Below are 12,886 nucleotides of genomic sequence, written 5' to 3' on the forward strand. Positions count from 1 at the left end.
ATATATATCTGATATGACTTAATGTATAATTAGCATAAAAACAAACAATATAATTCACATGCTCAAGGATTAAAGATTAAATGAAAAAAAAAAAGATTGCACAGCCATCAATGAGGTGGAGATATTATGCACTAAGCATGTAAACAACTAATGCACAAAAGAAGAAGAAAGAAACAGCTTGTCACGCTTTTTCTTAGCGTCCGTTTCCATAGTGATTCGTTTTGAATCTTAACCAGGAACATACCCTGAGTTGAATGAACTTACTCCTGGACGCGTTTTTGGAACCACATACCTCGAGTAAGAAAGGTTTTGTTTTAATCAACCGAGAGTTCAGGGTTTAGTTCATGGTAAGTTAACCCTGCTTTCTGGAATACACCCCTGATTTAATTAAGGCAAGTCCAAAAAAATTGCTGAAAACAAATCTGATATTGACTCAACCCACAAACGACCGCTAGAGTGCACTCCAATCCATGTCTGTAGTATATTTTAGGTTTACATGTTTAGTAGTAAAAAAGCTTGCAGATTGCTCACATTATAATATATAAATCTTAAACATAAAACCTGTATAACTAGTTAAATTATACAACAAAAACTACGAACATTTAAAAGGTGCACGGTTATAAAATAGGAAAAGTGTTTTACTACATAATATGTTTTATAATAATAAAAATAATAATAATAATAATAATAATAATACATGCTTAATATTTTACATTTATGCTAATAATTATCATATAATTGTATTATCATATAACAGTATTGTTGACAGCCGGGAATCAATTTTTGTTCTATATAGAACCTCCCCACAATTATAAATATTTATGAATATATGAATTTCCTTATCCCACATTAAGAATGACATCACTTGTAGACACGAGGATTTAGATTATTATAGCGCCCCATGTGGAGCTCACATTTGTGCTTCTGGATGACCGCACGAGGCGTTACCTCAACGCAACAACAACACAACTTCCGGCCGATCCGATCCTCACGGACGAGAAACAGAAACAGTAACAGTAACAGCGTCCTCTTTCCAGAGATCCTTGTAGGTTAGGACAGGAGTAATCAAACAATAAAGATTCGAGTCACGGCACGTCTGAAGCAGCGTGTGTTTTCTTACTGTGAATAAATCATTGCTCTGCGGATTCTGTCTTCCAGAAGGTATGTTGAGGATTATGATGTATCATTTGCTGTCAGTACATCATGTGCTGTTGGGCGGACTGAAATGCTGATCAATGGACTGAATGTACTTGTGACAGCAGGGTGAGTATGAGCGAGGGCGAGGTGTTTCACGAGAAACAGAGACTGGAGCTGTGCGCTATCCATGCCTTGAACAACGTGCTTCAAGAGAGAGTCTTCACCAGAGAGACAGCCGATGACATCTGCAAGCGGTGAGCGTTTCACACACACACACACAGAGAGAGAGAGAGAGAGAGAAAGTCTTTACCAAAGAGACAGCAGATGACATGTGTAAGCGTTTCAAACACACACACACACACACACAGAGAGAGAGAGAGTTGAATGTCTCAATGTCTTATTCTGTATTCTCAAAGCCAAAGTTTTCTGCTTTATTTCTTTGCAGACTTGCCCCACAGTCTGTGATGAATCCACACCGCTCAGTGTTGGGCACGGGAAACTATGATGTCAATGTCATCATGGCAGCTTTGCAGAGTCGGGGGCTCGCTGCTGTTTGGTGGGACAAACGCAGGCGAGTGTGACAGCAGCACACTGTCACTTTATAATTCACGGGCTTTGTGATGATCGTAAAAGGTGGGTTAACTTTTTCCCAATATCTCTCGTCCACTGTAGGTCAGTACAGAATTTGTGTCTGGACAAAATTCAGGGCTTCATTTTGAATGTCCCGTCAAGGGTGTCTCTGGGAATTGTGTCTCTCCCGCTGAGACGCAGACACTGGCTGGCGGTACGGGACGTCAACGGACACTTTTATAACCTAGACTCCAAATTGAAAGGGCCTGCCTGTATTGGAGGAGAAACAGAACTCCGGTAAGACTTACTAAGAATTACTTGTAAATATTTAATACAGTTTTTTGCCTTCCAGGTGTGTACACAGTCAAATGAAATAAATGAGACCCTCACTTTTCCAAATGTTACTGAGAATCAGTGCACTGTTGCCCAGACACAATTATAATGATGCAGAACAAGCTAATTGAATGAGAACAAGAGCAGGACTTTACTGGCAGATGGTTGGTTGTATCACTGGAAACAACAGACATAAGGTCAAGATGGATCACATGATCTGGGTATCAACACACATCTCCTGATTCTGTTCAGATTCAGTTTGATTTAATCCAAAATTCTATTATACAGACACTCTTCTGACCTTCGATAAACTCCTGAAAAGTAATAACCCTTGAAGTATTCTTGTATTGTTTTTTTTTATTGTTAACCAAACCTAAATCTGTATTGAAATAAAGCTCAAATCAAATATAAATATTAGATAAAATCATAAACTGAATGAAAATTAGAAATGATGCCTAGACAACTTACTGAAATAGTTAAAACTAGAAATATTACAAAATGAAAAAATAAAAAATAAAGACGAATGGCAAAAGCATGTCACAGAAGTACAAAAAATTAAAATAAAGACTGAAAATATCAAAAGACCGAACATTAATTAAAACATTAACACAAACTGTAAAACTGTTAATTCAGTGAAAGATTCATCAGATTGATTAAATGATTCCTTACGAGTTTGTCTTTTTAAACGATTCATTAGAAGGAATAAAAAACTGGTTCGTAAGAGTCATTTGTTCACGAATCGGACTACTCTGGTTGTGCTCAATAGGTTCATTTAAAAAAACTGCTTCATAAGAGTCATTTGTTCATAATTACTAATATTTTTTTTTCTTGTTATGTAGCCTTTCTTTAAAGACCATGATAAATACAAGTGAAACTTGCATAACTACTTATGTTAAAATGATTTTAACATGAGAAATTCAATAACTGGTTTTGCAATTATACGTGTATGGAACCCAGTGAATCAGGATCTTTGTTTTTATCGATTCTTCATTCTTCCTCCACACAGGTCATTTCTCACCGAGCAGCTTTCTCAAGATATTGCAGAAATGCTCCTTGTCGTCCAAAAGGAAGTAGACGACAGTGGGACGTGGCTGAAAGCGGACGACACCAGGAAGTGATGAAACAGAACATTCTCTCTCTCCTTCTCTCTCAGTGTGGAGTCATGGCGGAGAAAGAGAGAAACACTGGAGCACCGAAAAGCTTAATGGAGAGCAGTACTACAAGAAGATGCTCACATTCATCCACAGACACTCACACGAAGGGAAGTCCGAGAGAATGATCTTGTGTTGCCTCGTATGAAGGAGGCGTTTATCTGAAGTCACACGGACTGTGTTTGTGGGAGACACTACTATAGCTGTGCCAGCCACACCACTCTCCTCTTCTCTCTTTCTCTCCTCTCAGGAACTCCCGTCTCTCACTTTATCTCTATCTATGCACTCCACTGCTGAAGTAGATCCAAGATTTGTGTGTCTTTGTAACAACTATGCACAGAAATGGTACTTTAGAGTTCAAGTATGTATTGTTCAATGCCTTTTAGACATGTGTACATCTATCTATGCATAAACAAAGGAGATAAGAGATTGTAGCTCTATCTCATGGTCACGTCTTTTACTCTTTAAAGCTGTCTTGCAAACTGCCTCATTTACATCGACTCCACCGAATGGAGGGAAACTGAATAAATTTGATTTGTGTTATTTATTTGAATCTCTATTTGTACTGTCTTTGCTCATGCAGAGCTTGAGGAAGAGCTGTTTGAAATTGTCATTACGACTACAAAAAGTGTTTTTTTTTGTTGAGTTGTTGCTTTCTGTTGTCAGAGCAGGACTTTAATATCATAGAAATTATGTTTAATTCAGAGCAGGGTCTGAAATTAACCACCACTTCGGGCCAATAAGACATAAAAGAGCCCAGAATTCATAAAATAAAATTGGAATATTTATATCTGTAATCTAACATTTGAAAAAAAAGTTTTAATTTTTTTTCTAGGCTAAATTATGAATTAAGTGCCCCTGTAGACACTGTACAGCACTATAGCTGTCAGATAGCTATTGTTGAAGTTGTGTAAAAAAAAAAAAAAAAAGAATTATGGGTTTTAGTGAAGAAACAAATGTAGAACTCTGAAAGCACAGAATGTGAAGTGGGACTGGATAACAGTGTTTATTATTATTTATATTTTATTATAGTATTCATTCTTATTTTGAGCTCATTTTGATTTTTATATTCAATTTTCAGTTTAGGTTTTAGTAATTATGTTAATAATATTTATATTTAGCTTTAGTTTATTTTTATCTTTTAGTTTTAAGAATTGTATTACTTAAATATTTTGTTGTTTATATCAGTTAGTTGCCAAGGCAACATTTAATTTTTTTTTTATATTAGTAATAGTAATAATTAGTTAATGACACTTCTGCATAGATGTACTTAATTTATAGGTAAAGGTTGTAAATAATAGTTTAATAGTTTCCATTAGTACTGGACATAAATGGGCAACATGCTGCGTTTTATGTGCTTAGACGGGTCAAATAGTTGAAATAACATTTTATGTCATATTTAAAATGTAAAAAAAATATTACTTAATATGATAAATCATTTTAAAAACAACAATATATGGGGAAATATTTCTGACCTACTCTAGGTTTATTTAGCAGGATGCTTGTAGTGCTTTGCATCAGCAGCTGTAAAGAGATGAAACAAACATTTTCAGACACTCCACTTTTGTTATTGTATTTTTATTTAATTTATATTAGACTCTGTAGTGAAAAAGGATGCCATTCAAAAGGAGCATTAAACCATAGAAACATATTTTTTTAAGGATTGACAGGTTGATAGCCAAGAAAGGAGACCAATGCAATTTCAAATGTGTGTGTGTATGTGTGTGTGTGTGTGTGTGTGAGTATATATATATATATATATATATATATGTATATATGTATGTACAGTATATACTGAACATGTCATGAAGGCCTCTGACACATACAGACACAGATGGTGTTTTCAAGACGTCCTGATGATTATTGCTGCTTGCATTGTGGCCATTGCATCGCAATTGGCAAAATGCAGTCACATTGCTCAGAGCCAGCAGAGGAAACGGACACTAGCCCTCAACAATGTTTTACAGATTTCTTTTTTCTTTTTCTTTGATCATCAAAATGCATTAACAATCAAATGTTTATGCATTGAATATATTCATATATTTATATTATAGTAATAAATAATCATATAGTATCATAGGGTATGCAAGTTAATACAGAATTGCCACTTATAAAATAGGGGTCTGTCAAATATTAAAAAAGAAAAAAAACTGCATAATCGTACAAAGAAATTGTGCCATCGCTACTATGTATCTGTGACTACATATAACAATATAAAAACTTCAAAATAAAGTGGTTATACATTTAAAAATAGATGACTACTTGTCACGTCAATACCATCTTGTTTCCACCAGCTATGTACAGCATGACACTAGCAGAAGAGGACGTGATAGGATGGGACGGCTAAATGAAGCACATGGCTTTTTCTGTCATTCAATTTGTACGTCTGTCACACCCAAAAGACTCAATGGTACTGACGTTACACACAGATATTTAACATCTAGAGTTTTAAATTAGTCTTTCATCTCATAAAGTGTCCATCCATAAGAAAACTAAACCTTGCTATACATCTTTCTTTTCTACTATACAGAAAAATAATTAGTGTGAGTACAGGTGTCTTGAATGGGACGGGTTGGAATGTGATTGACTGCTGCCGTAGCCAGTCAGCATGCTGGGAGAGTACTGTACTTTCAGAAGTCCCAAGAGAAGACGGATCCGCAGGTGGAGGAGAGGGAAAAAGACATATTCGTTTATAAATTAAATGCATTCTCATATGCATAAAAAACTATTTCAACTTATTTATCCTACTTTTGTTTTCTCATTATATATACCATTCACTAAGCTCCACCCCCCTTAGTTACTTTTGCTAACTCGTGCAAGCTTTTTAGAAAGCCTCACTGTAATGAACTGGAGACGACTTATTCTTCTATAAAATGTTAACAGATATTGTTTCTACATTAAAATATATCAATGTCAATTTTTCTGTAATTTTTATTTTATTTTTATAAAATATAAAAATATATTATCTCATAAAATACACTACTTTTGAAAAGTTTAGCGTCAATACATTACATATATTATTTTATAATACTTTTATTTAGGAACAATGCATTAAATTGATCAAAAGTGACAGTAAAGACGTGAAAAATTTACAGTATAATGCTATAAAAATATTTCTATTTAAAATAAATCATGTTCTCTTTAACTTTTTATTCATCAAAGAATACTGAAAAGATGTATCATGGTTTCCACCAAAAACTAAGTAGTGCCTCTATTTCCAACACTGTCAATAATAAGGAATAATAAGCATATTAGAATGATTTCTCAAAGATCATGTGACACTAAAGACTGGAGTAATGGCTGCTAAAAATTCAGTTTTGTCATCACAGGGCTAAATTCAATTTTAAAACATATTAAAATAGAAGGCAGTTACTTGAATGTAATATTTAAACTTATTATGGTTTTTACTGTATTTTGGTCAAATAAATGCAGCTTTGGTGAGCAAAAGAAATTTGTTTAAAAACAATTTAAAAAATCTTACTGAACCCAAAACTTTGTACAATAGTACACATTTCACTAAACATCATGTAAACAAACAGGACTCCTATAAAATCATAAGAAGAGAAAGCTTGTCTCATAACATGACGGTTGGTGATTGGTCAGTAACATTTTAAGGCGGAGCTTAGCTAATGATCATTTAGTCTGATCTAGTGTTGTCATGGTACCAACATTTCAGTATTCGGTACCGATACCAGTGGAAATCCACGGTTCTCGGTACCAATTTCGGTACCAAAGCAAAACACAAAAATATGCTAATTAAAAAAAAAACACACTTTTTATCACTAAAAATAAAACCAATGCCAATCTTTATACATATGTACAATTGTGTTTTTCTACAATTAATAATGAAAAACCCAAATTTAATTTGTCTTTTAATTAATGAAATTTAAACACATTTTCTTTTTTTGGTAAATAAAGGGGATTTGTTATTGAAATTAAAACATGGAAGACATATTGTGAGATTTATTTCTTTAAAAACTAAAGTTTTATTAATTTTTTCAACAGTAGTAGCAATATCACAGACATTCTACTAAATAAATAGTAATATTTCTAGCACAATGCCTTTATGTAAAAATGAACTTTTATTTTGACGGGTTTCCGAGAATACCTTTAAATTGACACTGGTTTTACTCAAATGAAAAGCTTGTGAAGTGCTTGTGAAGTGACTCAGAACAGTTCTGGTGATGGGGTTTATGTATATATGTCCTCATTGAGACGGCAGATGCTGAAATTACTGCAAGCGTCATGCGCTTCGGTCTATGTAGTAAACAAACCCAAATGTCTCAGAGATGAGCAGATCATGCAGGATTCATATTTCAACCAACTTTTGCAGCTTAACATTTACAGATACTGGTCCATATGGAGATTTTATTTGATTAATTTATGCTAACATGGACAAATTCCGTGACTGTCCATGTTAAAATGTAAGTTTCATTTTCATGACTGGATTTGGAGATTGGGTTGCCCGGGTACTCGGTCTGACCGGTACTTAAAGGAACCTGATACCGTGACTTTTTTCATTTTTTTTAGTACCGACTTGGTACCGAAGTACCGGGTCTTTTGACAATACTAGTCTGATCTGTGTGTCAGTCTGTTTGAATCTAAACACAATGAATCACGAGAGAGCCACAGAGGAACTCACAGAGGGGGGTGGGGACTGCCTGTCACTCAAAGGCAGGTTCTCATAACCAGGGCTGCCATTGGAGGAAACGTTTGGAGTCCTGCATAGAGAAAAAGAGAGAGAGAGAGAGGCGCAGAGAGGAACAAGGTGAAGGGGGCAATGGAGGGTGAGGAAGCAGACAGCAAAGAGACGGAAGAATAACAGGCCACACCAAAGGGGACATAGAGAAGGATGAGAATCAGGATCCAGGGTGGAAACAGGGAGAGAAAAGAGAGTTAGAGAGATGTGACATTTTCACTTTGAGAGTTTTTAGAGTTTTTTCTGAAAGAATCTAAGAGAACACAATAGGATATTTAAATGAAGAAGTGAAGTTCTATGATTATGCAATATATACATATATATACATTTAGAATATAGAATTAGGATTTATTGTAATAAAAAAGAACAACATCAAAAAAAAACATGAATTTTAAAGCTCAAGGAAATGTGAATGAAGCGAGAAGAAGTGTTCATGTCAGCTCTAATTTTATGAAAACAGCAAATATGATCTTTCCAAACAGAATAATAGAAAGAGAGAGAAACGGGGGATGTTAAAAAGCAGGGAGAAAGAAACAGCAAGGAAGACTGCAGTAGATTTGAAAGAGTGACGTAGTTTGGACAGCATGATTTTTGACAGCGGACAGAAATATCGAAGGGGGCGGGACTTATACCTATATTGTATATCGTCTCTGATTGGAGGATCTATGTCTGTCTTGCAATGACGGACAGACCGATAGACAGACACACAGACAGACAGACCTCTGGACTCATGTCTGTTTTTTTGGCTAGACTGTGCTTGACATATAGACCTGTCTGTGTGTCTGTCTGTGTGTGCATGTGTTTGTGTCTGTCTGTCTGTGCGCTCCATCAAACACCTGCATATCTAGCTGTCTGTGTGTGACTGGAGCTTTATGTGTTTGCCTGAATATGCATGACACTTGTTTCTGTATTTTTCTGTTAATATGCCTATACATATGTTTTATAGTGCAAAGGTCATTCATAAAGCAACCTTGATGCATAGCTGCTCAAGCAATGAACTAGAATCTGTGAATTTCTAATACCTAAACTTCTATGGATGACTAGAAGTGCCACTTAAAAAGAAATGAATCATCTATTTATGAATTAAAAATACAAATGTACAAAACTGACAAAAAAACATACATATTTGATATTGTTTATATAATGTAATTGTACATTACCGTTCTAAAGTGTTTTTTAAAGAAGTCTCTAATGTTGACTGACCAAACATACATTAAAAACCTTAATATTGTAAATTCCTATAATTGAAAATATTTATTTTATTTTAAAATATATTTTAATATGTACATTTAACGGAAACCATGACATATTATTTTCAGGATTCTTTGATGAATAGAACAAAACAAAAGAAAAGCATCTATTTAAAATAGAAATCTTTTGTAACATTATAAATGTCTTTGCTTTTACCTTTTACCTGAAGAAATAAGTCCTTGCTGAAAATAAATATTCTTTTTTTTAAATAAAAACAAAAAACTGTCCCAAAAATTGAAACCATATTGTAGTAAGAAATAATAAATTGATAAATACATTTTTTATTCTGAATTTTTTTTAACTCTACTGAAGAGCATTTGGTAATTTTATTTGAAAATAATAATTCATTTTTTTCAATTGTATTATTTTATGGTTACATTTAGCTAACCTGTTTATTACTAAATTGGACATTCTTTAATTTTTTTACTTTTTCAATATAAATGTGACTTTTTCAGTTTGAAAACTGATTATTATTACTGTTACATTTAACAAAAATTTTTATGAATTAAAAAAAAGTTACAAATGTGTTTACATTTTTTTAAATTAACATTTTAATGTTCAATTACTAAACTGATATTTGATTCCTTCATTTAATTTTTAAGTGCCACTCCTAGTACTCCAGACTGTTGATCTGTGTGGGAGGTCTACACAAGCTGATGGTGGTATATGGTCAGGGTCATTCTGTCTGTCTGTCTGTGTGTCTGTGTATGTGTTACTCACGGTAACGGAGGTGCGCTAGAAAAGGGGGGAGTCCAGCCGGCCCCCTGGTAACTATAGAAGTGGGGCAAGGCCCCTCGCTGGGAGCCCGTGGCCGTCTGTCTACGTGCCTGATGAGAAGTGAAGGGGTCCTCGCTTTCGCTGTCGGAGTCCTCATATTCCTCTGAATCGCTATGCCATCCAGTAAGAATTATGCAACAAATAAAGTGAAAAAAACCTGATGAAATAGGTATACATTTGATATGCTATATGTTATATGCAAAACAAAGACTTAAAAGACATTTATTGAAAAATCTGTCATATCATACATGTAGATATTGTCATGAAATCAAATAATCTCAGTCTAGTAGGTAATCCTTTAATCTGTTTTGCCATTTCAGTAATCTATGCATCTGCCATCTACTGTCTGTGCAAATGGAGTGGGTGCTCTGAACACAGTTTTACAGCAATTAAACACTGCAGCCACCTCTGATGGATTTGCCAACATCGGGCATTCTGAGGGAGTGAACCGAGTCGGGCTGAATCAATAGTAAGTGACTGAGCTTTCTGAACTAATGGTTATAGCGACATTAATACCATATCCAGATATAAGGAGTAAAGTGCATTAAGCACTAATGCCCCTGAGTTGAGATCACATTTCTCTCATCTGTGCATTGCTGATGAGTGCAGATGTTACCACAGACCCATTTATGATAAACTACAGTAGAGTTGAGCAGACCCAGCCCACCTCCATTAACAGCTGGCTACATTTGTTGTTGAGGATGGTGGAATTATGTAACTTGTTTTGCATTACAAATGTATTTATTCATGTTACAGATGCTTTTGACACATATTAAGATGACATTCCTCTGTCTTGGGTATTTCCCTATAATTAAAAAAGCATTCAGAGCAAAACGTGCCTTCTGCATTTATAACAACAGTGGAGAGCAAACGTCTGAGACATAAACATTTTGTTATTCAATCTAATCTAATTAAAACTGCAAAAAAAATGTTTTAGGGTAAAACATATAAACAATGAAACGTAACAATCAAAATCTGATTTTTTTGAGGGATCCGCAAAGTCTTCATGAGCTGATGAAGGTAATAATTATTTAAATCACAAAAATTTACATTTAAAACAAATGTATTAATTAATTAAAAATAAGCACGAAATAAAACACTAGAATATTTTAAATAAAAAAAATATATATGAATAATAATAATTTAAATCATAAAATGTAAAATTAAAACAAAATTGCATGTGTAATTTTCCACTTCATTTTTTAAAATTCTAATAAAATGTTATGAAAAAAAAATGCTAAATAGAAGTCGTCTTTTTTTTATTTACAATTTGTAAATTGTACATGATTTACATATATAGATATATTTTCTTTATATTTTATATATTATATTATTTTATAAAAAAAACATACTTACCGTATGATATAACTACATAATATTATATAATAATATTTACTTCTAAACCAACACAACTTTTTAAGTACCTCATCCATCTTAGCAAATCAAAATAAGTTACGGCATGAATATAATGCCATTTCTGAAAACAACAGCAAATGGGACGTTGGACGGGGTGACGGGATGAAGTGCATCTAACCTGTGGAAACTCCTCCAGGCTCCAGGGAGGGAGCAAAGGATAGCAGTGAACGCTAAAGCTGAGAGAAACGAGTACAGGGAAAGAAAGAGCAACCCCTCCATCCCATCATAGCACAAGCCTTTTAGAGAGTCCACATAATCCTGACAGAGTGACATGAAAACAGAGAGACAGTTTGCTATAATATATACAGTATATATATATAAAACTGCAGAGTATTACTTTCTCTTGCAGTCAGGTTGAGGTGGAAAGCAGGTTGCTTCGGTTACCTTGTTCAGCCCTCGACAGTTGAGAAGTGCTACCAGTTGGTGGAAGTTGCCCTCAGTGGCATTGAGGATCTGCTGCACCTCCCTGAGTGACTTCTTAAAGAGAAAATAACACAGTAGCTAAGCAGCATGTTGCATCCACTTTACTGTACAGCTGCTACTGATCTCTCCTCTCAGCGGCGGACATACTGTGGTATAATTGATGGCAATGAAAGCAGTGCTAACATACCTCCGCCTTTGGAAAGCGTGGGAGGGCGTCTCTCTCCAGACTGGAGAGGTGAGAGTGGATGCTGGAAAGCGCTCTCTGGGACTGGGTCAGTATCTTATGGCAGGTCAACAAACAGAATTTTGCTGATTTAACCGTATTTCACAAAGCTAAAAAGTGTAACTGCATTTTTAACTAAAATACATGAAAAAAAGAAAATAATAAAAAGACTAAAGCTTTAAATAATATTCAAGTTAAAATATAACATTTTAATTCAAAATATTAAGCACAGTATATCAGTGATAAAATAAACACTGTTTCACACCGCATGCATTTCAACACTGATCTTACTTTTGAAGAAGAAATATAGTAAAAATGACTTTTATGAAACAGTATAATAATTCTCCATGGCTCAGTTACAGTTCTATTATTTGTGGGAATTATTCAATACACTTTCTTTTCTCTATAGAGCAGCAGTTTTATTATGCAGCAGAAGAGTCATCAGTGTGAAACGGCCGTTCCATCTTTCTTAATATTGTTATTTCGGTAGCACTTTATTTTACAGTCCTGTTCCTCATGTGCATATTATGTACTTATTATAGTAATTACAATAACTATGTAATAACTAGTTACTAACCCTGAACCTACTCCTAAACCTAACCCTACCCCATGTAGTTACCTTGTATTACTAGAACTTTCTTAGATAAATACACTGTAAATACACTATAAGTACATGTATGTACACGTACTGTAAAATAAAGTGCAACCGTTATTTCACTATCCTTATAATTTCCTTTAATAGCATCAAATTCATTTCTTCATTCATCAGCCCATCTAAAACACTTGTCAGTCTTGGTCTTGATTACAAAATCTTGATTACAATGTCATAATCCTCTTTATTCTGTTCATCCCCAGCGTGACATAAAAGGCATTGCTTTCTCATTTTAATCTGTGCTTTGTGACATC

General features: G+C 34.3%; 2 protein-coding genes across 7 annotated transcripts in view; one reads left to right on the forward strand and one right to left on the reverse strand.

Moving 5' to 3' along the window:
- The first annotated feature begins 925 nt into the window (after positions 1-925).
- LOC128030788 (josephin-2-like) lies at positions 926-3,738 on the forward strand. Of its 2 annotated transcripts, none has more exons than XM_052618756.1 (5): positions 926-1,161; positions 1,260-1,391; positions 1,583-1,708; positions 1,810-2,004; positions 3,047-3,738. In XM_052618756.1, exons 2-5 carry the CDS (start codon positions 1,270-1,272, stop codon positions 3,156-3,158), a joined length of 555 nt encoding a protein of 184 aa, XP_052474716.1. In that variant the 5' UTR covers positions 926-1,161; positions 1,260-1,269; the 3' UTR covers positions 3,159-3,738. The 2 variants fall into 2 exon arrangements, with proteins under 2 accessions (XP_052474716.1, XP_052474717.1); XM_052618757.1 differs by having other exon boundaries at positions 1,263-1,391.
- A 1,015-nt stretch (positions 3,739-4,753) lies between these two features.
- The window catches only part of LOC128030784 (protein tweety homolog 1), a 28,065-nt gene continuing 19,932 nt past the window's right edge, over positions 4,754-12,886 (reverse strand). For 2 of the 5 annotated variants that reach the window (XM_052618747.1, XM_052618746.1), the window contains exons 10-15: positions 11,945-12,037; positions 11,719-11,811; positions 11,453-11,592; positions 9,862-10,029; positions 7,834-7,912; positions 4,754-5,813 (exon numbers count right to left, since the gene is read on the reverse strand). In XM_052618747.1, the coding sequence (XP_052474707.1) occupies positions 5,730-5,813; positions 7,834-7,912; positions 9,862-10,029; positions 11,453-11,592; positions 11,719-11,811; positions 11,945-12,037 (657 nt within the window). In that variant the 3' untranslated portion in view covers positions 4,754-5,729. Of the gene's footprint in view, positions 5,819-7,833; positions 7,913-9,861; positions 10,030-11,452; positions 11,593-11,718; positions 11,812-11,944; positions 12,038-12,886 lie in introns of all 5 variants that reach the window. The other 3 variants (XM_052618748.1, XM_052618750.1, XM_052618749.1) reach the window with 3 other exon arrangements.

The sequence above is a fragment of the Carassius gibelio genome, chromosome A16 (assembly GCF_023724105.1).
Source record: "Carassius gibelio isolate Cgi1373 ecotype wild population from Czech Republic chromosome A16, carGib1.2-hapl.c, whole genome shotgun sequence".
Taxonomy (NCBI): domain Eukaryota; kingdom Metazoa; phylum Chordata; class Actinopteri; order Cypriniformes; family Cyprinidae; genus Carassius; species Carassius gibelio.

Bases quoted from the DNA above. Each gene is read 5' to 3' on its own strand.
- LOC128030788 (XM_052618756.1), top strand. From the start codon at position 1,270: ATGAGCGAGGGCGAGGTGTTTCACGAGAAACAGAGACTGGAGCTGTGC. The intron at 1,392-1,582 runs GTGAGCGTTTCA...ATTTCTTTGCAG, and splicing joins GCCGATGACATCTGCAAGCG to ACTTGCCCCACAGTCTGTGA. The intron at 2,005-3,046 runs GTAAGACTTACT...TCCTCCACACAG, and splicing joins GGAGGAGAAACAGAACTCCG to GTCATTTCTCACCGAGCAGC.